General features: G+C 43.2%; 2 protein-coding genes across 2 annotated transcripts in view; one reads left to right on the top strand and one right to left on the bottom strand.

The window, feature by feature from the left end:
• LOC308282716 (uncharacterized protein) overlaps nt 1-13210 on the top strand; it is a gene marked incomplete at both ends in the record, with an annotated part of 47961 nt that extends 34751 nt beyond the window's left edge. Inside the window, 10 exons of the mRNA XM_080723106.1 lie at nt 561-767; nt 1765-1977; nt 2888-3049; nt 4448-4576; nt 5470-5558; nt 5780-5903; nt 7228-7436; nt 10843-10951; nt 11787-11959; nt 13024-13210. Coding sequence (XP_080579232.1) covers nt 561-767; nt 1765-1977; nt 2888-3049; nt 4448-4576; nt 5470-5558; nt 5780-5903; nt 7228-7436; nt 10843-10951; nt 11787-11959; nt 13024-13210 — 1602 coding nt within the window. The remainder of the gene's footprint in view (nt 1-560; nt 768-1764; nt 1978-2887; nt 3050-4447; nt 4577-5469; nt 5559-5779; nt 5904-7227; nt 7437-10842; nt 10952-11786; nt 11960-13023) is intronic.
• A 4196-nt stretch (nt 13211-17406) lies between these two features.
• On the bottom strand, nt 17407-24541 carry LOC308284279 (chymotrypsinogen A-like). The gene is made up of 6 exons (XM_080724857.1): nt 24413-24541; nt 23918-23938; nt 21528-21690; nt 18875-19143; nt 18247-18383; nt 17407-17674 (listed from the first exon to the last, which is right to left on the bottom strand). Exons 1-6 carry the CDS (start codon nt 24501-24503, stop codon nt 17486-17488), a joined length of 870 nt encoding a protein of 289 aa, XP_080580983.1. The 5' UTR covers nt 24504-24541; the 3' UTR covers nt 17407-17485.
• Nucleotides 24542-24834: the final 293 nt, after the last annotated feature.

Raw genomic sequence — 24834 nt, 5'->3', positions numbered from 1 at the left:
TTCTCTTTTGACCCTTTGTCAGCCTTCTGGTTGGTCCCTGACTGTCTTGGCTCTTTCTGCCTTGTTCCGCCCTGGTTCTGCCTTGTTTATTTTGAATTTGCTAAAACATAATTTTTAAAAACATTTAAAAACATGCCCAGTCACTAAACTGCTTTTTACTGAAAGTGTAATATGAGAATTGAATACGCAGACTAACAATACGAAGCAAAAGACAAACACATTATTTCAATGGTAGTGGATGGAGAGAAAGTATTTTTTTCCAACCAAGACGTACTCAGCAACCAATGGGTGTGAAGAGGGGCGGGACCACAGGCGGGACTTGACAAAATTAATGGTCAATTGTGTAGGCTTCTTGTAAAGTAATGCCTGTAAGTAAGGCAGATGTTTAACCATAATTGAACTCTTGAGAGCGTAAAATGAAACCAAATCAACAGTTAAAGATCTATAAGGGTCCATTCGGTTACCAACTCTCCATCATTTAGCTGGGGACCACCTGGAACCCCCTCGAGGACCATGTTTACGGTGATTTTGACCGAAGCATTCTTTTATTTATACTGTAGATGCTGGCGGAGGAGCGCTCTGCGTCTCTCAGGAACGCGGAGGATCGCGACCGCGCCGAGGTGGAGGTGCGGGAGAAGGAGAGCAGGCTGCTGGCTCTGGGCAGGACTCTGGAGGAGAAGCAGGGGTCCCTGGAGGAGGCGGAGAAGGCCATCAGGGCCCTGCGCACGGAGATGGAGGAGCTGGTCAACTCCAAGGACGACCAGAGTGTACGTATATACGACCACGGGAGAGTATTTTTTGCAGGTCGTTCAATCCGAGTGTATCAAAGGGTGCGTTCGGAAATGTGTCCGGGTGTGTTAGATAATCAACCGCGTCACGGTTACTGAGGTTAGGGTTAGGTTTAGGCATAGTTTTACTCAGGTTAAGGTTAGGTTTAGGGGTTAGGGATAGGGTTAGGTTTAGGCATAGTTTTACAGAGGTTACTGCACTCACTAAACTGAGCACACACCCAATCATCAGGTATTATTATTATACTTGGAGGAAGATTATTTTCAAAAGAGTGTACATAAAGTGTTAAAATTATGTTCTTATGTGGCCACACCCCCCTGCTCATTAAGTATGCCTGGTTGTCAGGGGGCACGGTGGCGCAGTGGTTAGCGCTTCGCCTCACAGCTAGAAGGTCCTGGGTTCCATTCCCGCCGGGGGACGCTGTGGGTGCTGGGGGCGTGTTTCTCCCTCCGCGTCATCAGCGCCCACACCCTAGGTGGGGTCGGCGATAGGGCCTTTCTGTGTGGAGTTTGCATGTTCTCCCTGTGTCTCCTAGGGTTTATACCCTCACAAAAACATGCAGTAATCCTGGTCTCAATAATACCTCCCCCTGGCCAGCCGGGGCGCTTGATGGAGGGGAAAGGAACTGGTTGGAATAACATGTTCCTTCCACGCCCTATGTCCATCCCGGGGAAATCCCCCCTGTCAGGTGAAAAGAAACAACTTGGACTACATGCATTGAAGGAAGCATGAGGTCAGTCCGTTGTCTCCCCAGGCGCAGCAGAATGAGAGCAGAGCCCAGGATTACATAGGCAATTGGCACTGGGTGAAAATGGATTGCAAAATCGTGGGATAAAGATTATGAAAAAAAAAGTATGCCTGGTTGTCATGGTGACCACACGTAGGGGTCTATTAGAGTAATGTTAACTCCATAGACACATACGAAACAGGAAAAGTACAAAACTATGGCACCACCTCCTCTCCTCGCCCTTCCAGGTCCACGACCTGGAGAAGGCGCGGCGCGGCCTGGAGGCCATGGTGGAGGAGATGAGGACCCAGATGGAGGAGGTGGAGGACGAGCTGCAGGCGGCCGAGGACGCCAAGCTGCGTCTGGAGGTGAACCTGCAGGCGCTGCGGGCGCAGCACGACAGGGAGCTGCAGGCCCGCGACGAGCTAGCAGAGGAGCAGAGGAGGCAGCTGTTCAAGCAGGTCAGTGTGTTCTAGTAGAGAAGTGGTTCTCAACCTGTGGATCGAGATCCCTAACAGGGGTCCCCAAATTATTTTGGGGGTCCCCAGATGTCCATATTAAATCCCCACGCCTCAAATTGCGAGGCATTGTGAGCATGTAGATCGGCTATTTTCACAATTGAATAGATCCGAGTCAAACTAAATGTAATGCCAACTCCTACGATTCCAAGTGCTTGTGCAGGGTGGGGGTCCCCAGTTCAAATATGATTATTTTGGGGGGTCGCGGCCACTGTTCTAGTAGAGCAGTGCTTCTCAACCTACGCGCACTAAGAGTGGAGGCATTTTGTATAACACAGTATAGTGTGTATCAACACCCTTTTCACGTCAAGGTCCATTATGTATTCGGCATTTGAGCCACGGACCACCATTTGATGAGATTTTAGCCTCTCAGACCCAAAACGTAGAATATTTTGTCGCTGTTGGATGAGATTTTGTCCACAATTCCATGCTGTATTGATGTGGTACCATAGGAGAGACAAAACAGGTAAACGTGGATCAAAATAAAAAAATCTTCTAAATTAAGTAATGCAAATGTTTAACAATAATTTTAAATTTCATTTTACACTCTCAAGAAGAGTTAAAGGTCTAATAAGGGTCCATTTGGTTACCAACTCTCTATCATTTAGCTGGGGACCACCTAGAATCCCTTCAAGGACCACTGGTGGTCCCCGGAACACTGTGTTTTATCATAGTCACTCAGGACTGGGTTGGAATCTGCTGTATTACCTCAGAACTCGGGTCTGTCTATCATTATGTGTAATACCTGAGTGGATCCGAGAAGACCCCTTACTACTGTGTGACTGTGTGTGCGGCGTGCTGCACTGATGAGGAGAGATACGCAATGAAGTGCTGTTAAACTCCCTCCCGTCAGGTGCGTGAGCTAGAGACGGGTCTGGAGGAGGAGAGGAGACAGAGGAGCCAGGCTTCAGGCAGTAAGAAGAAGCTGGATGGAGAGCTGAAGGACATGGAGGACCGTCTTGAGGTGGCCAGCAGGGGGCGTGATGAGACTCTCAAGCAGCTCCGCAAGATCCAGGTACACATGCATGCACAAACACACACACACACACACACACACACACACACACACACACACACACACACACACACACACACACACACACACACAGTCACGTGCACACATAGACATCAAAGGGGGCTTGAGCCCCTGCCGCTTTATCCTTCTGTAAAAAGTGCCCTCTCCAGACCATGAATGCAGTTTTTACTATAGTGAAATGCAAATACCCTCTTTCCATGCCATACCCGAAGACAGCATTTAAGAGAATTGTCTTGTCTAAACTATCCTGAACTTGAATTAGTTAGGTAAAATTAGCCGAAAGTTAAACCAATCTGGGAACTAAATCAAAATCAATATCTTTCTTCACAAATGTGTTCATAAAGGTGTCAACTATCACCTCTGAACTTTCTCAATCACAACTCCCTTGGGGGACTTTGTGGGAGCCAATCAAAGTTGGGGGTATCCCGTGGGCCTGGGATTAAAGGGGGAAAAATAAAAAATGGCCAATATGAGTGTATGAGGTGTGTAATTAGGGTATTTTGGGGCTGCTGAATCCATTCCAACCATTAGTTATCCGTAAAAATGACTCCTTGGCCATGAAATAGGCCACAACAAACTACCTTTTTGTGTCCACGAGACTATAATAATATTGGCAATAAAAAAAATGGTTGGAGTAGGGTTTGAATTCATGAAAACTATTCAAATTCAGGTGGGTAAGCGCACATCATGACACACATGATAACATGATACAATCTGACAAGGAACACTCAAAAGGGTTTAAGCATAGGGACTAACAGGACACAGGAGAACTCGAATGACATGATTGGCTAAGCCTTAGCCAATTAGGCCTATTTTATGGCCAAGGAGTCATTTAAACTGAAAACTAATGGTTGGAATGGATTCAGCAGCCCAAAAATACCCTAATTACACACCCCATATGCTCATATTGGCATTTTTGTCATTTTATCCCCTTTAATCCCAGGCCCAGGTATCCCGATACCCCCAACTTTGATTGGTTCCCACAAAGTTCCCCAAGGGAGTTGTGATTGAGAAAGTTCAGAGGTGATAGTTGACACCTTTATGAACACATTTGTGAAGAAAGATATTGATTTTGATTTAGTTCCCAGATTGGTTTAACTTTCGGCTAATTTTACCTAACTAAATGCAGCATCTTATGTTGAAAGAATTGCCCTCTCTGTATTCAGTATTTGATTATGCTTAGTTCAGTGTGGTATCACACACCGAAAATAGCCGACCTCCAAGCTCACAACGCGGTGTGAGCTTGGAGGTCTGCTATTTTAGATATTTCCACCCAAAAGGCCCTTTTAGAAATGTCAGCCCCAGTAATGGTTTTGGACATCCAAGGTTTCAAGCCGACAGCGACACTACACACATGACCTCCTCTGTGTTCCTCAGGGCCAGGTGAAGGATGCCCAGAGGGAGTTGGAGGAGTCCCGTGCTGTCCACAAGGAGGCGCTGTCCTCAGCCAGGGAGTCAGAGAGGAGGTCCAAGACCATGGAGGCAGACCTCATCCAGCTGCATGAGGTACAACCAAGCCCCCAGAACCCAGGGCTAGATTTGAAGCAACCCCGATGGTGGCCAAAGTTGGAACTGCAGCCTAAACGCGCATTTTGGCCCCGCCCCCTCCACTCCAGACAGGAGAGGAGAGCAGCGTGACGTCATTTTGGAACCACGGTGGTTCCAATTCCCCCAGAATGCACCTGGATTTAGCTACATGCTAGCACGTAGCCGTTGCTTCAAAACGCCACTGAGCACTTGCATTGAAATGATAGTGGGGGCGGGGCTCGTCCGCTCTCTATTTTATATATACTCTATGGGTACAACCAGTCTGTCCGTGTATTGTTCAGGGGTGGGGAAAGTACTCACATGTTTTACCTGAGTGGAAGAATCAATACTGCAATGCAGAAATACTCTGTTACATGTACAAGTCTGGTAATCACAATGTACTTTAGCAGCAAAAGTGAAGGTACTAGTTATGAAGAATGAAAAAGTCCTGTCTAAATTGAGACTTTTGAAAATAGCAGATCTACAAGCTCACAATGGGTCGCATCATGGCGCGTTGTCTGTCTTTCTGAAGATTCAATATCTGGTTGTTTAGGTTCAAACCTGTATAAAAATGTATTATGGACCTGTATACCATATTAGCCTATATATTGTAATATGCATGGTGTAGCCCCTAACCCATTCAGGCCGGGAACACATTTTAGTGTATGGGAGGGGCTTACAGTACATGTACAGTTTGTAGCAACATATTTGTTTTTGTAGGCTAATTTCTGATTTAGAACAGCAGGCCCAGAAATGCAAAGTACTGTATATTGATAGCCCCTCTCTCTCTCTCTCTCTCTCTCTCTCTCTCTCTCTCTCTCTCTCTCTCTCTCTCTCTCTCTCTCTCTCTCTCTCTCTCTCTCTCTCTCTAGGAGTTGCTAGCAGCAGACAGGGCTCGTAAGCAGGCAGAAACAGAGAGAGATGAGCTGTCTGAAGAACTGTCCATTGCCTCCTCTGGGAAGTGAGTGACGTGACGGAATGTCATTGATAGTCAGCTCTAAGTTGTCATCAGCCAACTTCAAACCTACTTTACAATTAAAAAATAACAAAATATAGCCTATATATGCATTCAGCATCTATGAACTGTCTGTGAGCAAGACCATTCTTAGCTCAGCTCCGTTGGGACCGATATGGTCTACGAAATGAAAGAAACGAAATCAAACTAAACACGTTCTCCTCCAGTTCTCTGCTGTGTGACGAGAAGCGTCGTCTGGAGGTGAAGCTGAGCCAGGTGGAGGAGGAGCTGGAGGAGGAGCAGGTCATGGTGGAGAGCCTCAACGACAGGCTGAGGAAGAGCCAGCAGCAGGTACTGTAGGCGCAAAGTCTTCTTGAGAGATTACTGTAGGGGTGATATAGTGGAGCACTTCCCACTGGTTGCACTATCTGCAAAGTAACTATTAACTAAAGGTTTCAAATAAATAGTGGAGTAAAAGTACAATATTTGCATCCGAGCTCTAGTGGAGAGTAGAAGTAAAGGTATTGGAAAAGTACAAATACCTCAAAATTGTACTTCAGTATTGTACTTAAGTAAGTATTGTACCTAAATAGTTATTTTACACCACTGCTTCTGAGGGATTGAAATGCAATCTGAACGTTGCCAGACCAACTCTGCCGAGGGCAATGGCAGATTCGTCAGGTTTCCAGGCCAGGAGGGATAGGATGATCCAGAGTGTATATAAGAGAGTTACGTCACGCTTTGAACTCGCCGCAGACCGGAAGTGGCGTCGCATGGAGCCTGTTCTCATTCTTATCGAGGCTCTGCTGCTCTCCTGCCCGTCCGCCCCCACTATAGCCGAGGTACGTATTTTCAATCACTGGTAAGTAGACGAAATCACGTCTTTTTCACCCTTTTAACGCATTCACGGGCCTCTCGTGAATGTGTGAATGCGTGAATGCGTTAAAAGGGTGAAAAAGACGTGATTTCGTCTACTTACCAGTGATTGAAAATACCTCGGCTATAGTGGGGGCGGACGGGCTGAAGAGCAGCAGAGGCTAGCTAGGAATGAGAACAGGCTCCATGCGTGCGCAAGTGCGCATGCGTAAGCTTCCCACCATAGAGTAAATAGGCTTTCCACGCTTACTATGGGAGTCGACGTAAGTGACGTAACTCTCTTATATACACTCTGGGATGATCCTCCCGCATGCGTTACGTTAAAACGGTCCTCTGGACCGGTGGAAACGGATTGCTTTCAGATGAAAAGGAGCGGAGGTGAGGTCACATATATCGGAGGCGACACATGGTCTATCTACTGCACCTACTGTATACCATCCAAAGACCAAACAGTAGAGGTCAGAAGTGACCTGGGATGGAAACGGCCCATTTCACATGCTTTTACAGTATATAGGCAATGGGTCGCACACAGTGGCAAGAGTTGGTTTTCTCTTTTCTTTATTGTATCGGCTTATCCAGCCATCTTCGTGCTGCCACGTGACAGGTGGCTCCACAGCCACGAACAAGGCCTCTGGCAGTAGGCTGTGAAATAGTCTCAAGCGAGCTTATGAACGATCAGACCAGGGACCAGAGAATCTGTCATTCTGAGAGTGTACAATTGGAACCAAGTCCATTAAGGAACACAATGTTTTCCAGTGTATATGTGGTGAGGTTGCGGTGTGTGTGTTGTCGTCCCCAGCTGGAGCAGATGGGAGGGGAGCTGGTGACGGAGCGCTGCTCCTCTCAGGGCAGGGAGGGCTCCAGGCAGCAGCTGGAGCGCCAGAACAGAGAGCTGAGAGGCAAGCTGCAGGAGACCGAGGGCCAGGGCCGCTCCCGCCTCAAGTCCTCCATCAGCGTCCTGGAGAGCAAACTCCGTGAGGCAGAGGAGCAGCTGGACATAGAGAGCAGGTGTGTTGTGCGTGCGTGAAGTTGAAATGGAAGCAACATGGCCAGAAATCACAACCATTGATGTAGATCACTGTTTCCGAAACAGTGAAGGTCCAATTTTTATGGGTCTTCCAGGGGTGAAATGCCCCTTTAATGTAGACTTGACACTGTGCTGGGATCAGCCGTCATGGTAGAATTCCATTGTGAACAGATTGTGTGGTAGCGTTTCGGTGTGAACAGATGAACAGTGTGTTAACTCTTTTACTGCCACAGAATTGAACAAAAAGCTCAATCCACTGCCAGCTAAATTGAGAATTGTCGCTCATCTTTGAAGGCCTACTGGAGAAATTTGGTTTCGACTATAAAGACAACAATTATATGGCAACGAAGAATAGAATGTCTACTTTGCAACAGAAAAAGATTTCGAGTTTTTATCTTGTTCTGTTCATTAGCTAGAAGCTGCAGAATGTGGCCTAAAAACAGCTCTTTGAGAACATAAAGCTGAGAAAAATGCATTTTTGTGAAGAATACATTTTCAGGCAGAAATCTCTCTTTAGCCTTTTATTGCTGGCTTCAGTAACATCACACCTATGATCAGTGGTTGTTTACAAACAAATTCAAAAAAATAAAAACAAGAAAAAGTGTCTTTTTACACACTTTTAGTGTGTAAGAGAAGTAAGAGCAGTAGTAAGAGCAGTGCAGAACATTGACACAGTGACATGAGCTTCAGCCTGAATCCTGCTTCAGCTTTCAGGGTTCTCTTTATCTCACTGTGACACTACTGTGACACTACATGTCTACAGTACAGAGTGTATATGTGTGTGTGCGTGCGTGCGTGCGTGCGTGCGTGCGTGTGTGTCATTCAGCCTGCACAGGGCCTGGGGCTCCATTCTGTTTCACTCCAGCCAGGCTCCTCCGGAAGGGCTCCACCGGGTCTGCTGAACTCGTACACGAGCCCATGGTCGATCTGTAAATTATACAAATACATATATACTATAAAATACATGAAAAATAGTACACCTTCAAGCTCACAACGCGTCACAGCAGAATGCGTGGAGGTTGGGGGCCTACTATTTTCATCAAAAGGCCGTTTTAGAAATGTCAACCCCTGCCTCTCTAACATTCTATGCACTTCCTGCTTACCACACAAATATATATATATATATATATATATATATATATATATATATATATATATATAGTAATTATGTAAAAACAGCATTCATGGTCTGGAGAGGGCACTTTTTACAGATGGATAAAAGGGCAGGGGCTCAAGCCCCCTTTGATGTCTATGTGAGCATGTGCATGGTGCTAAGTCTGATTTACAGAAAAAAGTTTGTTTTTCCACGATGTGGAAATGAAGAAGTAGGCTCATCATCATCGTCGACTCATCATCTAAAATCATAGCCAGGAAAATATCAAATAGTTTATATCTAAACAAATCAATTTACAATTTTGACATTTAGCAAATGACTTACAATAAGTTCATATATAACATAAAATGCAGTTATAGTAAATAGTTACCATGCATTTACTGTCACAGTGAAATTCCCTTTATACCCTGTATACCTATATAAAATGTCACAATGCAACATAGCTCTGTTTACACAAAGCTGTACTCCCTCCAACTGTATATATGTTCCCCATTTTCAACAGTTTTTATTTGTAACACTTGCTTTGGCAATGTAAACGTATGTTTTCTCATGCCAATAAAGCTCCTTTGAATTGAACTGAAAAGCTACATCATCAGCTACTGATGATGATGATGATGATGACGATAAAAAGAAACCTCTCCCTCTCTCTCACACACATCGTACGCACGCACACACAAACTAAGCCAATAAATCCTAAATTCCCATCAAATAATCCTAGTAGGCTGTGCAGTGCACGTACACTACACGCGGTACGTGCACGCGCGTGATAGGAACTCCACGTGTGTCCTGAGTAGCGACAAAAACAAACCAAGCACGTGGATCCTAACTGCTTGGATCAAGTTACTGATCCGGTCCGGATACGGAAACATTTCTTGCATGTATGTGTACGTGTAAATAGCCGGATGCAGTAGGCGGGCTCTAGACCGGATCCCAATGTCGGAGTGGCAACACGTCGCAATGGAAAACCGTTACCCTATCTCACTGATCACTGACCATCCCCCCATCCCAGGCTTCCAGTTCCACACGGATGCTCTGTTATCACACAGTATACAACTATATACAGTATACAACTATACAATACATACATGCACTGGATTGGAAGTCTTACTTTGGACAGTAGAATCGTGGCCTCTGTTCTCCGAGGGGTCTCTACGCGGAAGCCATTCTTCATTGGCCAAATCGCCCAGTTCGTCTGTCTCTTCGCGGCGGTGGCGGCGGTACATGGGTCTCTGCTGCTGCGGCGATGTGAGCCCCCGGGCGGGGGGATCCATCCTACACGGGGGTCGAGCTCCGTCGGGATCGGTTTCCACAATATCACGAGGCTCTTGATCCACTTCTGGACCCCGGTTCTTCGCGACTGGCACCATCTTCAATCTTTTTATCTTCAATACCAACGGCTACAGAGATCTTTTTCTCTTCTTCATCATCATCATCATCATGATCATCATCACGACCACCACCACCATTCGTGGGCGCTGCCTGGTCCTGAGTCACCAACGCGGGTAGGTTTGTAATCCTAATTCTAACAAAGTTTGTTTCTATCCGTGGATCTGCTCTGCTGCTGGCTGCTGCTCCGGCCAGGGGGGGAGGGTCGCACTTCGGCGGAATGATACCAGCAAGTTGAGGCTGAGTTGGCCTAATACATCTCAATATTCTAGTACTGCTAAATACTACTACCTACTACAATTACTATACTACTAATACTATAAAACAACTGATTTCCGACAAAATGATCGCTTTTACCAACGTTTCTCTCTCTCTTTCTCTACTAACAGCCCGATGCATAAAACAATATAGTCCCTCAACGCTGCTAGCAGCTAGCAGTGGCGTCAGTTCAGAACAAGCTAAGGTATGGCAACATGACTGGTGTCTGGTGAAGACACCAGTCATGTTGCCATACCTTAGCAACAGGCACGATGAAAAGTATTTTTTTTATTATTTCCCCCTGTCAAGGTATGGCAGCTGCATACCCCTGCCATACCCAATTGACGCCCCTGGCAGCTAGGCTGGTGCAGAGTCGCTCTGGGCAGGCGGAGCCAGGACAGTCTGTTTACTTTTTTTTTTTATGAAAGGTTTCCGGCTGTCCTCAAAACGACACCGACGACCAATTATGCATTCAAAAGTTGCGCAAGGACGTCTTTTATCATAATCCATAATAAACATCAAACGAACGAACGCCCGTATTGGCCCTACTCGACCTCAAGAATTGGGGCGAACAGGAACGTTCAAAGCAGTATAAGAGTTAACTATGAAGTGTTGTGTGTTGCATGCAGAGAGCGTCAGGTCAGCGCCAAGGCTCTGCGTCAGAGAGACAAGAAAGTCAAGGATCTGACCAATCAGATGGAGGAGGAGAGAAAGATGAATCAGCAATACAAGGACCAGGTACACATACGCACACATACACACGCACGCGCGCGCGCGCGCGCGCACACACACACACACACACACACACACACACACACACACACACACACACACACACACACACACACACACACACACACCTAAACTTCCTCTGCTTTCCTCTGAGGAAGAGAGTTAGATACTGTAGAAATTAATCTGACTAATTGATAATCGATTATAAGAAATTATATGAAATACTGAAAAAGCTGAAGCTGAATCTATTTTTGTGAAACACTTTTGTATCAATTCACGGTACTCAAATATTTTAAAACAATAATAATAACAATAATATTTGTGTTGATTCGTTGATATAGAGGGCATGCATAATGTGAATGGCAAATCAAGTGGCAAAGTGACTTTAATGTTGTTTAACGCCGTTTAATGCAATCAGACTTTTCTGTTTGGATGTATGGGCTGTCAAGGCCAGACAGTAGTAGAAGATAATCGATAGTTGCAGCTGCCCTATGGGGCAGCATAGCTCAGCGGTAGAGAAACCGTTATTAGAGCACGAAGGGTTCCCGAAGGGTTCCCAGTTCGAATCCGGGCTCCCCCTGAGTTAATTTCGAAGAGTCCTTGAGCAAGACTCTGAACCCCTAAATGCTCCCGGTGAGTAGGTCGGTGCCTTGCATGGTTTCCTCCGCCACCGGTGTATGAATGTGTGCGTGAATGGGTGAATGTAATGCACAATCTATGTAAAGCGCTTTGGATAAAAGCGCTATATAAATGCACCATTTACCATTTACCCCCAAAGCCTTTGTTTTTACCGCAACCAGCGTGGTTTGTCTGTGCCCTCCTCCTGTCCCGTCCCGTGCAGGCGGAGAAGGCCAACGTTCGGGTGAAGCAGCTGAAGCGTCAGCTGGAGGAGGTGGAGGAGGAGGCGCAGCGCGTGGCCGCCTCCAAGAGGAAGATGCAGAGGGAGCTGGAGGAGGCTGCTGAGACCAACGACACCCTCAACAGGGAGGTGGCGTCTCTGCGCAGCAAGCTCAGGTACTGCACTGCAACAACACATGTTATGAATGAACGATAACATTCTAACCCTAGAAAATGTACATTTATTTGTCCCATATAGCACTGGTTCCCAAACACTGGGTTGAGACCCATTCTTATGGGTCGCAGACCCATTTTTATGGGTCAGTTTATGGGTTCCTACATTTTGTTTTTAATTATTATCATTTCAACACATTTTCAAAAAACATTCTCAAAATAGCGAAAACTTTCATGAATTAAAAAAATATATATTTTTCTACGTAATTTCATTAATAAATAAAAGAAAATGTTAAGAAATTACATAAATTAGAAAACAAATGTTTAAGAAGTAGTGAAAATAGCCAAATCCCCAAACTGCCTACTTAATGTGTGTTTCAATATTGAAAACGCCTGACCCAAATCAAGCATGTACAAGTGAAATTACATACCCAGAGAACTCTATTTGTTCTTAATGGCATCATCCACTATATAGAGTTCAAGAAGTCTGTCTATGGCAGGCGATTAAATTGTGCCCAAATTATGGACATGGCTGACATATCATCGCAAAATGGTTGTTGTTAGGCCATGGTTTATGTTGTTGTGAAAGAGCTTATTTCACCCCCGCAATAACCTGTTTGTTGCTGGGTACAAACCTGAACATGCTGATCAACGTGATGCGTTGCCAACGCAACAGTCAAGCTCATCAGCGTGTTGTACTGAACATAAATACCACCAAATGCAGGGCTACAAGTGTTTGACAGCCATTAGATCACGTTTTGATTTTGAACTCCCTTCTGTTTCCTATCTGTGGCTGCCTCTGTCTTCCATCTGTGCTCAGATATCACTGATCCTCAACCTTTGCTGGGTTTCACAACTTGGCTACTATTATATACTTCAGGCTTTCACTCTGTTCAAACATTCCTCTTTCTGGGGCTCCCAAAGCTTAAAATCACCATTTTGAACCCTGCTTGCCAAACCTGCAAACTGCTTGCCAAAGTCTCCCTTGACTTTCTCAACCCCTCCTCCTTTACCCTCCTCCCTCCCCCTGTTCTCCTCCCCCCACCTCCCATGCCACCTCCCCCCAGGCGTGGTGTTGGTGGTGGTGGGGAGGTGGCGTTCAGCGGCGCTCACCGGAGCATGGGAGGAGGAGGTTCCATGAGGAGATCCATGCCGAGTGGGAGCACCAGCCGGAGGGTCAGCATCAGGGAGGAGGAGGAGGCTCGCTCTCCCTCTCCTCCCCAGGAGGTGCTCAATGGATGCCCTGACGACTAGAGTGGACTCTCTCTCTGTCTCTCTCTGTCTCTCTCTGTCTGTCTCTCTCTCTCTCTCTCTCTCTCTCTCTCACACACACACACAATACTGCCATGATACTGACCATGATACTGACATGATACTGACCATGATACTGACATGATACTGACATGATACTGACCATGATACTAACATGATACTGACATGATACTGACATGATACTGACCATGATACTGACCATGATACTGACATGATACTGACATGATACTGACCATGATACTGACCATGATACTGACATGATACTGACATGATACTGACATGATACTAACATGATACTGACCATGATACTAACATGATACTGACCATGATACTAACATACATGATACTATGATACTGACCATGATGGCGACTACACCAAAGCTTTTCACGTGTGTCTGTGCGTAGAATTTGTTGTGTGCGCACAGCACGTTTGGAAAGATCCAATTTATATCAATGATAACGGCTACACCAGGCTCACGGATAGCGCAAGCCCCGGATACACTATGATATTTTGTACACACGCTTGTCCGCTTTGTACTCAGACTCTCTGGTCTCTCGCACAAATACTCCCTCCTTGGTGTAGCCAGGGGTTTTTCGCACACACACGGACAGACTGACCATGACACACGCACACGCACACACACACACACACACACACACACACACACACACACACACACACACACACACACACACACACACACACACACACGTCTTTCTTCTCCTCTCTGTCTCCTGGTGGTTGTGTGAAGTGTGAGTTTGGTCCTGATGTGACCCATGATGCATATTATATTGATATTCCTCTTTGTAACATAAAACACCAGTAATGTCACCCATGTTTTCAGCGGTGCAGTGAGTCGACTTAACCTTAAGGTTTTGTCTCAGTTCAGAAATCATTTCAAATAGAAAACGATCACCTAACTAGAATATGTCCAAAGCCAACTGAAGCCAACCATGCCTCTGCCCTGGGAACATTCTTACCTCTGTCTCTGCAACAAGCTAGCTCATATGTAATGTGATACATGAATTTGTAGATCATATTTTATGCTAGTTGTCATACAAATAAGCATACTGTAGCCTAGGGTCGAATTGGTCCCTCTATTTATTATTTAAAAATCAGACCCTGACCACCATAGCCCTTGGCACTGAGGAGCTAAACAAAATATGCACTTTAGTGTTCTATTGGTTTGGACTGTCGGTATCATTTATAAGGAAACGCCAAACATTGTACTGGAAATTGATCCACGTCTGCTCCAGTTGCCAACAATTACTAGCAATTAGCTGCAAATCTCCATATATACATAACATGAGAACCTGACAGCAACTTTGAATTGAAATCTAAAAATAGCCAGCTGACCATTATTTTGTTCTCATTAAATATGTCTGCATAATATGTCCGTCAACATTTCTTATCTTGTCACCTGACTATCAATGTCAATGTCAAGTGGTGACCAGGGTTAATATAACCTAATTTATACAGCATTGTACAACAGTGTCACACATCGAAAAGAACAAAACGTCACATCTACAGATTTAACAAATGTAACCACTACCATTCACTATACTGTACACATCCTACAGTACACTAGTGACCCTATGAAATAGGTGTGCAAACATTCAAACCCAATTAACTAATTTATCATCATCATCTCTTAATTAATAAATACAGTACTACTACTACATCACTAAAGTGACAATCATTGGTGAGATACATCAGCAATGATGCACTCAAAAATTGGAGTTAAACACATACAGTTTACTACAAGCAACATGCTTTGACCAAAAATAGTTTTTACTGCAAACTAATGTAGCATTGTAACGTGTGATTATCTACTGATTCATATTCATAAAACGTAGAAGATGCTCAATGCAGTATGTTTAGAAGTGAACTTTTAACGGCAAGTATGTTTTCATTACTTGGCTCACGTACAGTACCGGTAATTGTATTACCATGAAACAACTGTAGACTTCACTGAAGTGTTCTGCTTATTAAAGGAATATTTCAGAGCAGCATTGTTGTACAACATTAGAAACCAATCAGGCATAATTCAATGTTTCTTAAAGCACACTGAATGTCATCTAATAATGTCTACTGTACATCTTTGTCACTTCAATGTTTCTTTTGCATGCACTTAGTGTATATGATTTATTTTCACTGCCGGATGTCAGGATGCAATATTATTAAGATGTAAGATTTAATATAATATTATTTATCATGGAATTAAATATGAATTGAGTCTTGTTGCCAAACCATTTTATATTCATTATGCATATTAGGACATGACTGAGCTATTTGGAGTGTCTCACAAATGCACCTGCTATCTTTAAATCTACAGTAGTGTGGTCATCTCATAGTTATGGTTTGTCAAAAGTCAGGACTATTCATTGTAATCCTACTTTGTAATTCTACAATGGAGGATTGTTTTCTTTGTAAAACCACCAAAGTGCTATTAAATTGATACCAAATCCTACTAGCTTCCCACATTGTAGATTCTGTCTCTTTTTCTTGCTTGATATTCATGCTTATTGCAGAGTTAACCCAGAACTAGAGGCAAGCAAACCGACTCTATGGGAGCCAACCTAGGGCAAAGTGAGGAAAGGCAAGAAGTGCACCACCTATACGCAGATGCGCTGCAGCGACAGCCCCAGAGATGATGCAACTAGCATAACTATTAGGTTAAGCTATTAGGTTAAAGGGGAAGACCACCCATTTTCAATAATGAACTGTGTCATTAATATACCTTAGAGGAGTTGTGTGGAAATAGAAAAAAAGTTCCCCCCCTTCTGTGTTGCCTAGAACTGGAGGATTGATTTTGGGGTTTGTATTGTAAATTACAACTTGATGACATCACACATTGTAAATTACATTACAAACCCCAAAATCAATCCTCCAGTTCTAGGCAACACAGAAGGGGGGGGGAACTTTTTTCTATTTCCACACAACTCCTCTAAGGTATATTAATGACATATTTCAATATTGAAAATGGGTGGTCTTCCCCTTTAAGCAGGGGAAGCTTGCTGGGTACTTACCGCTATAACAAGGCGTTAATAAAGTGACCACCATGAATGGAGCTCTCTCCCTTTGATCTCTGCTCTGCCCTGCAGGAGTTCACAAGTATGTTTTTTTCCTCTGAAAATCGACCAAAAATACCATAATAATGACTGTATCTACCCCCCCCCCCCCCCCCTGGACAAAATCGTGCCCCCTTCTTGACCGAGTGATATCGCCTATGGTTATATTTTGTACTAAAGCTACTTTATATTGGTTTATATTATACTTATATTGGTTTTAACTCATACAGTGCCATCCGGCCACAAGGGGTGCTAGAGTGCCAGAAATTTATCCATAGACCTTCTTTATAGCTTTCGTCGACCCTCTCCCAACTGGCTTGTGTTTTCACTCCGGTCAATCCTATGGGTGTCTAGAGGAGGAAGCTAGCTGACACGTAGCCAAAATGCTAACCCATTTAGAAGCCCGATCTAAAGCTATTTCAGCCGCAAAAAACTTTCTCTTTGGGTCTGGGGACACAATCCGGAGAAAATCCTGTCTAAAGATGTGATTTATTATTGGAGTGGGCGGCGCGATTCGTCCGTTAGCGCGAATACGGCCCGTGGATGGCCGAGTCTAAGTCCCGGCCAAGGATGGACGTCTAGACCGGGGCTTCGTTGAGGCCTCCGATAAAATAATTCATTTTATTAAATATCCCGGACATGTTCGGGATAGGCACCCTGGAATACGTCGCGCCGCCTACAATGAACATTTGGTGAACATTGGGGGGGGGGGGTCTAAACTTTATTTTAAACCATTTTCAATGGAATAAATCGTCGGAGCATCTAGCGTCTCTCGTTGGTGAGCGCTGGGCGAGCCGGGACCACCCACGTTGCTCCAAGCAGCTCGGGGTAAGTAAAATAGCAAATAAAAAATTGTTTTTGATCCAGAATATCCCGAACATGTTCGGGATAGGCACTAAAAGGGTTAACTGTTGGTACCATTGAAGGAAACCCATGAAAAGAGTTATAAATTGCCCCGTTATTTAGAAATATACAACTAAATAAGTACAGTGGTGTATATTTCATTTATTAGTTATCTTTATACATGTACTTCTGAAACATGCAGTTCTGTTTGTTGCACCAGTAATCAATTATACAAAATCAAATGTTAATGCTAAAATCCACTTCCCCTCCATCCAAGTGAAAGATTCATAATGTCATAGATTCAAATCACAACAGCCCCTTATGTTTCCTGATTCTTAACAGTTACAGAGTAATTACAAATCCTGGCCGGTTGCTGGTGATGTGTTTTAAGATCCAGCTCTGGTACTGGGACACTCTGGCATACACCCCAGGTTTGATAGGTACGGTGCAAGCAGGATCACCCCAGCTCACAACTCCAGCCTGGACCCAACGTTTACCCTGTTTGTTCACCAATGGGCCTCCTGAATCTCCCTGTGCAACAGAGACAGAAGAGGATGTTTGCTGTCACTATACATTCCAATATGCTTCATTTCCACGTATTTGCTGTGACTGACTGATGAGTGCAGTTAGAGGAGTATTTTAGCTTTTTACAAAGTTTGAGACAGTGTTTCGCCTTCTCTTGTTTGAAATGATAAGGCAGAATATTAGTTCCTGATAAATTATTAAAATGTTGACTTAGTCAAAGATTAGTCTGTACTGTATATCTGCAATCCTACAGGAAGCGTAGGTGCATCTTCACATTTATGTTAACACACCACATTGAACAACAGCATCCTCTGCATTAATGTATTGATGCATTTACAACAAAATCAAAACATTTACAAATAAAGTGTTTTAAGTTCATACCATCAATAAAATGAACACTTCAGTTACAGCCAAACTGTAAATGTACATACAGCTGTACAATACTATTTGAGTGAACAAATCACTCTCTCATGTACACTGGTCAACTCTACATAAGTGTTTACTGGATCAATCAATAATGCACAAAAACATATTATGTCTAAAGGGTGAACGAATCACATTAGATGTAGCCGACTTACAAAGCAGGTGCCCTTCGTTCCATCACCAGCACACATCATGTTGTCAGTGATTTGGTGTACGTAGTTGTCGTTACATTCTTTATTGGACACGACAGGCAGCTTCACCTCCTGCAGCCTCTGTGTGGAAGGTAGAGGAGCTGGAAGAGAAGAGTAGAACGTTTCTGTATAGCTTAACAAGTCCACATGTCCTGGGTTCAAAGCATGTGTGTAATATCCATATAACATTGATACACTCTTGTAAGATATTGTTAGTTGTTCTTTGACCAGGATCCCTTAAAGGTTGCTTCAGTGGAGATTAAACTTTAAAGAGACAAGTCACAGTATAGCTGAATGTATAATATATAATTATAAATATAATACATTTACCATCTGCATAACTGTATCTCGGCTGTAGCCTACCCTAGTGAACATCTGGATACTGATGACAATGACAATATCTCAGAAATAATTACTAGGACATATCATCCCAGATTACTACCAGTATAGGGGCACAATTGAATCTAGCCTAGGGCAAGAAAGATTGTTTGTTGTACAATTGAACGTTTGCAAATATTATCAGGAATGTTAACTTGTGTTTCATCTACTATATTCCATAATCCCATCAATGAACCCACTGAAGATGTCTCACCTCCGGTGTTGATCCTGCCCCAGCCGGTGACCCAGGCGGCGCTGCCGGCAGTGAAGTCGCTGCCGGCTGCTGCCAGACAGACTGGTCGGATGTAATCGGTAAACTTAACCGGGGCGGAGAGTTTTAACAGAGCAATGTCGTTGTCGTGGGTGTCAGTGTTATAGTCGGGGTGGTTGATGATCTCTGCCACGGATCTGGACACCTCCATGAGACTGCTTCCCTGCTGGGCCTGTCGTCCAAGGTACACTGTGATGTCACTGGGGCTGGCACTGGAGAGAGAGAGAGAGAGAGAGAGAGAGATGTCAGTGATATTACTGTAGGTGGAACCTACAGTATAGAGGTACCCTAAGCCACACATGTATTACTACCTGAAAGAGTAAAGTAGATCAGGAGTCCCCAAACTTTTTTGTCTCAGGGCACTCAGGCATATTTTTTTAATCCGAGGCACCCCTACATTATCATTTTTACTCCCAGCACCTTATATTTATAACATATTGCCGTTGTCGGGTGGAAACCTTGTATGTCCAAAACCGTTTTGTATTTATCATCTATAAAATGTACTAAACTAGTGAAAACAGCAGATCTTCAAGCACAGCGAGGCGTTGTGTGCTTGTAGATCGGCTGTTTTCACTAGTTTTGTGCAACAGTCTGGTATGATGAAGCAAGGCTTTGCTTTACCAAAAGACGTACACATTTTAAACTTGGAGATACGAGGTTTCTCCCCGACAGTGATGATATAAGTTTGCGCCTTGGTGGTGGCATGTAGGCCACAACTCCAATTTTAGTTAAATGACCTCTCCATTCACTGAATCATCAAAATGGAAACGATCGGTGGCTGTAGGCTACTGGACTATTTTGGACGGATTTTGATGGCTAGCAGTGTCGATTGACCTGTCTACTATCAAATGTGCTCTTTAAATAGCAGGGAAATAGTGCACTGGGGAACTTCACTAGACCAGGTCACAGCTGGTCTAAGGCAGTGCTACAACGCAGTGCTACAACGTACTGTACTGTAGGTGCTGGGTGTGAAAATAACAACTGTGTCTACTACTAGAGGTTCGCGGCCCTTCGGGCCGCTCACATCTAGAGTCCACGCCCGCTTCTTTACTGTAGTGTACTGTACTGTACCTTACTGTGCTGTACTGTACCTTACTGTACTGTACTGTACTGTACTGTACCTTATTGTATTGTACTGTGCTGTACTGTGCTGTACCTTACTGCACTGTAATGTACTGTACCTTACTGTGCTGTACCTTACTGCACTGTATTGTACTGTACCTTACTGTACTGTATCTTCTGTACTGTACTGTATCTTCTGTACTGTACTGTACTGTACCTTACTGTGCTGTAGTGTAATGTACCTTGCTGTGCTGTATTGTACTGTACCTTACTGTATTGTAGTGTACTGTATCTAGTGTACTGTTCTGTACTGTACCTTACTGTGCTGTAGTGTACTGTACCTTACTGTATTGTGCTGTACCTTACTGTACTGTAGTGTACTGTTTCTTCTGTACTGTACTGTATGGTAGTGTACTGTACTTTATGGTACTGTTCTGTGCCTTACTGTAGTGAACTGTAAAAGTATTGTGTAAATTCCAGATATTATTATTATTATGACTATTGTTAGTTATTAATTATTGTTAGTGATGCAACTGATATGGAGATTCCGAGTTTCCAATCTTTATCTTTGTATCCATCTATGTATCTAGAAACTAAAGGACTAACGTTACGTGGCTGTAATGTTTTCTTTGGGATGTACATACATGTAGATACATGTAAATTAGAGCATGAGTTATGATTTATATTTTATGTCTATAAAACCTTACAATGTTTTTTTTATGTTTTTTGTTTTGGCAAGTAGAAATTAATTCGGGCCTTACAGGGTAAAAAAAAAATCAAAAGTATATAGAGTAGGCCTATATATATTTGTATACTAAGGGCCATTAAAAAAACTAATACACAAATATTATTCTTTGAAATAAATATTGTATTAGACTATCAAATGAATTGAGTAAAAGTAAATTATGATTTAAACTAATTGTTATTAATTCATTGGACAAGACTATCATAGATATTTTATATATTTTTACATTTTTTATATCTATAAATGTCAAAATCAATAAAATACATAATACATAGGAAGTTATTCTGCCAAGCAGTAGGGGGAGTGAGAGAGCTAGTAGTGGGGGAGAGAGAGAAGAAGAAAAGTCTAGCTTTCATTTCACACAAAATGAAACCGAAACTGTAATGTTGACATTGTGTTGTCAGTCATTATTACTGAAAACAGACAGATCTACAAGAGGAGAGCTGCTCACTTACTATAATGGCAGAGAAGGATTTATATGGATCTTTTTAGTTTTTACCTGGGATTTATTCAGCTGGGCTGGAACCAAATGGACCCCTAAAGGATTATTTTGTTCCATATTATTATATGGCCAATGGAATATGATTTTGTAAACAGCAGCACACAAGGTAGGAAAACTTCCGATGCGGCTTTTGCTCAATTGTATAATAAAGATGGCCAGAGGATTTTATAGCGTAGGCCTACACAATTGGTGCAGTATAGATTTTCATGGGAACCATACACAGCTATACACAAACATTATGAGCAAGAGCTAAGCAGTACAATACACAATCTAGAATCAAAGCTTACGTTCTAAAGCACACAACGGAAGTCAGGATCCACATGTCGTTAATGAGGGCTCCTCCACAGTGATGGGAGCCTTTAGTGTGCAGACTGGCCTGCCACGGCCATGCTCCTGGTACAGCCTCAGCACCTCCTACGATCCACTCGTTGAATGGAGCCAGACCGCACACTGCACACAAATGCAACGAGAGATTGTGTAAAACATCAAAAATCATGCAAGACTCCATTCCAAAATGTCTCTTACTTGTGTCTTGTTTGCTTAGTTCTCGTCTGTTTCATCTATTTTTGAAGCGGTGAAAACCGCTTCCAATGAATGGCTTTGTGTGTATCACGCCCATATATGGTCAATCCAGTCCAGAATGAACAGGCTTTTTCAAAAACAGAATGTCCGTTTAATTACCATATATGGTGATCTCAGTCCAGAATGAACAGGGTTTTTCAAAAACACAAAGTATGTTACCTTATGTCCATATATGGTCACTCCAGGCCAGAATGAACAGGTTTTTCCTGTCCCACAGAATGTCCGTTTAATTACCATATATGGTGATCTCAGTCCAGAATGAACAGGGTTTTTCAAAAACACAAAGTATGTTACCTTATGTCCATATATGGTCACTCCAGGCCAGAATGAACAGGTTTTTCCTGTCCCATACGTGTAAAATATCAGTCCAGAATGAATAGGTTTTTTCAAAAAGCAAAATGTCGATGTCCCTCCCGGTTAGATGAATGGATACTTTGAGGATTGGTCAAGCTTCACATGATAATTTGGCCTTCAGGGTTTAAAAAATGTAGTAAGCCACAAATACATTCAGAATAGAGGTTTTATCTGTCCACCGCTTCACTTCGAACCGAGGTTTGATTTTTCACTTATGTTCCATTTTCTGTGCACCTGTCTGTGAGCCCTGCTCTGGTTGTTGTGCTCGGTCACAGCCTGCAGACCATGCTTTAATAACATACCTGTATGTTATTTTTATATTAGCGTACAGAATCGTGGCATTCTGTGATTATTATGTTCAACACAAAGCTTTAATCTTGCAATTATACTCCTGCTATACTATACACATATTTAAAATGCGCTGTAAAGATGGTTGTCAAGGAATACTCCTCTGTCTGTATAATTCACTCCTTATTCTCCTTTGTTATGCAAATTGGCAGTGGGCCTGCTGGGTACAAACCTGCTTACAGAAATGCCCTGCTGGACTACACTTTCAAAGCATTTCATTTCATTACGTGAGGTTTTCTATCGAACTGGTATTTGGACTGGGATAGACTATGTTATCTTCATTATTTGAGTGAGTTCCGTCGCGTGAGTTCCGTCGCAGACATTACAAAGGCAGGGCCCTTAGCCAATGAGGTGCAATTGAGGTGTGGAAAATCGGGGAGTGGTGTTAGCTGGAGTATTGGTTGAGCTTCACATGACTGTTAGCACGCTGTAGAATATAGTCACGAGCGAGCCCACACTGTTTCGGAGGAACAGTATCTCTAGTTAGAACAGAGTTCTTCAACGTTTTCAGGCCAAGGACCCCTTAATTGAGAGAGAGATGAAGCACGGACCCCCACAACCTTTTTTCATAGATTCCATATAGTGTCATTGTTTGACAGCACAGCCGTCAGTGTATTTTGGATTCATGTCAATTTGTGTTTTCAGATATTTAAGACTTGAAACGTCAATAATTATAAAACCTGACCTTTCACTCTGTACTTAGTTTGCTCTTTACCAAAGCTCTTCGCTGAAAATAGCAGATCTACAAGCGCTGCGAGGCGTTGTGAGCTTGTAGATCTGCTATTTTTGGCTAAAGTTCTCCCAATATGGACACTAGGGTAAGGGTTCAAGTGGTTAATATAAAAAAGAGGGAAAATAAGTTTCTATCACACAAAGATTTGGAGGACCCCCTCTAGTAACTCTGAGGACCCCCTGTTGCTGCATTAGAACAAATAGGTCTCATTGTGAGGCGTTGTGAGCTTGTAGATCTGCTATTTTTGTCTAAAGTTCTCCCAATATGGACATTAGGGTTCAAGTAAAAAAAGGGGAAAAATAAGTTTCTATCACACAAAGATTTGGAGGACCCCCTGTAGTAACTCTGAGGACCCCCTGTTGCTGCATTAGAACAAATAGGCCTTGTCCATTCACCTCAGTGACAGGGTGGCCTGGTCCTGCTTGCTCTCTGCTGGGAGGTCATTGGAGTCAGATTAGCCTCAACCAAGATGAGCACACAACACACAATATGAACACACTATACTGCAGGTTAGAACCAACTGGCAGGGCCATATCGCCTTTACAACCTTCCATAGACTCTTATAGTGTTACACTCCTCTAATTTACCTTCTCTTTATAATTCCTCTTTCCCTCTTTCATGCATTGAATGAATGAAAAACATAATGACAACAGAACTCACCATCCAACTGTGCTCTGCCACCTGAGAAGTTAAAATGAGTAATGTTAGTGTGGTGCCACAGAAACATCTCATGTTAGCAAAAACAGGCAAGGTAATTTATGTTGATTAAACACATGCCTGCCATTACATGCATGCAGGTCATGTACCTGCATGCATGTAATGGCAGGCATGTGTTTTATCAACATTAATTACCTTGCCGGTTACAGAAATAAATCAAAAAGCATGTGACACTTGATACTCATCAACATAGCCTATTGCTGGATGACATAAGTCCCAATATTATCATTAATGTATATGGGTTAACATGTCTTTATTCTACTATGAATGAATGTATTAATGGACAGATAAACACAAACCTAAGACCTCCTATTTGGTTATTATATTAGTTACATCACAGTTACCTTATTTGCATTACTTCATTAAGTTGCTTATAGTCTATAGTTAAATAGAACCTTAACATTTTCTGAATAACATTTGGAATATTGTGACACTTACCATCAACCACTAAAGCTAAAATCACAACACAAATGGTCAGTCTTGAGTCCATGTTGTCCCCTGTCCAAACTGTGTAAAACCACAGGAGCATTCATTTATAAAGGCCCGTGCAGACTGGGCAGATCCCGGGGCCGATTCATCCCGATCAGACTGACAGCAGCTGTGCCAACTCCACGACAGACTATGTAAACGGACAGCAGATAACAGTCCTATTTTAGTTAGTTTGGTGTTCTTTTCAGTCTGCAGCAGCAGACAGTAGATAACAGCTAGGTTCAAGATTGTTTTATATTGTCATGAATTTACAATAAAGCTGTCTCAACATTGTAGGCAGTGAAACCCTTGTAGCCTACTTTAGAGCCTCCTCCTTGAAGTGACAATAATAGAAAATATTAAAGGAGTTGGTTCAACATAGTCTTAATAAA

Source organism: Nannobrachium achirus (genome assembly GCF_963921795.1).
Source record: "Nannobrachium achirus genome assembly, chromosome: 4".
Lineage (NCBI taxonomy): Eukaryota > Metazoa > Chordata > Actinopteri > Myctophiformes > Myctophidae > Nannobrachium > Nannobrachium achirus.
Note: the sequence above shows the minus strand (reverse complement) of the source record. Positions and strands in the feature narration are given on the sequence as shown.

Excerpts from the sequence above, each read along its gene's own strand:
- LOC308284279 (XM_080724857.1), bottom strand. The coding sequence starts at position 24,503 with ATGCTCCTGTGGTTTTACACAGTTTGGACAGGGGACAACATGGACTCA. Across the intron at positions 21,691-23,917 it reads TGGCAGAGCACAGTTGGATG|TGTGCGGTCTGGCTCCATTC; the intron begins GTGAGTTCTGTT and ends ATTTGTGTGCAG. Across the intron at positions 19,144-21,527 it reads TCCGTTGTGTGCTTTAGAAC|TGCCAGCCCCAGTGACATCA; the intron begins GTAAGCTTTGAT and ends CTCTCTCTCCAG.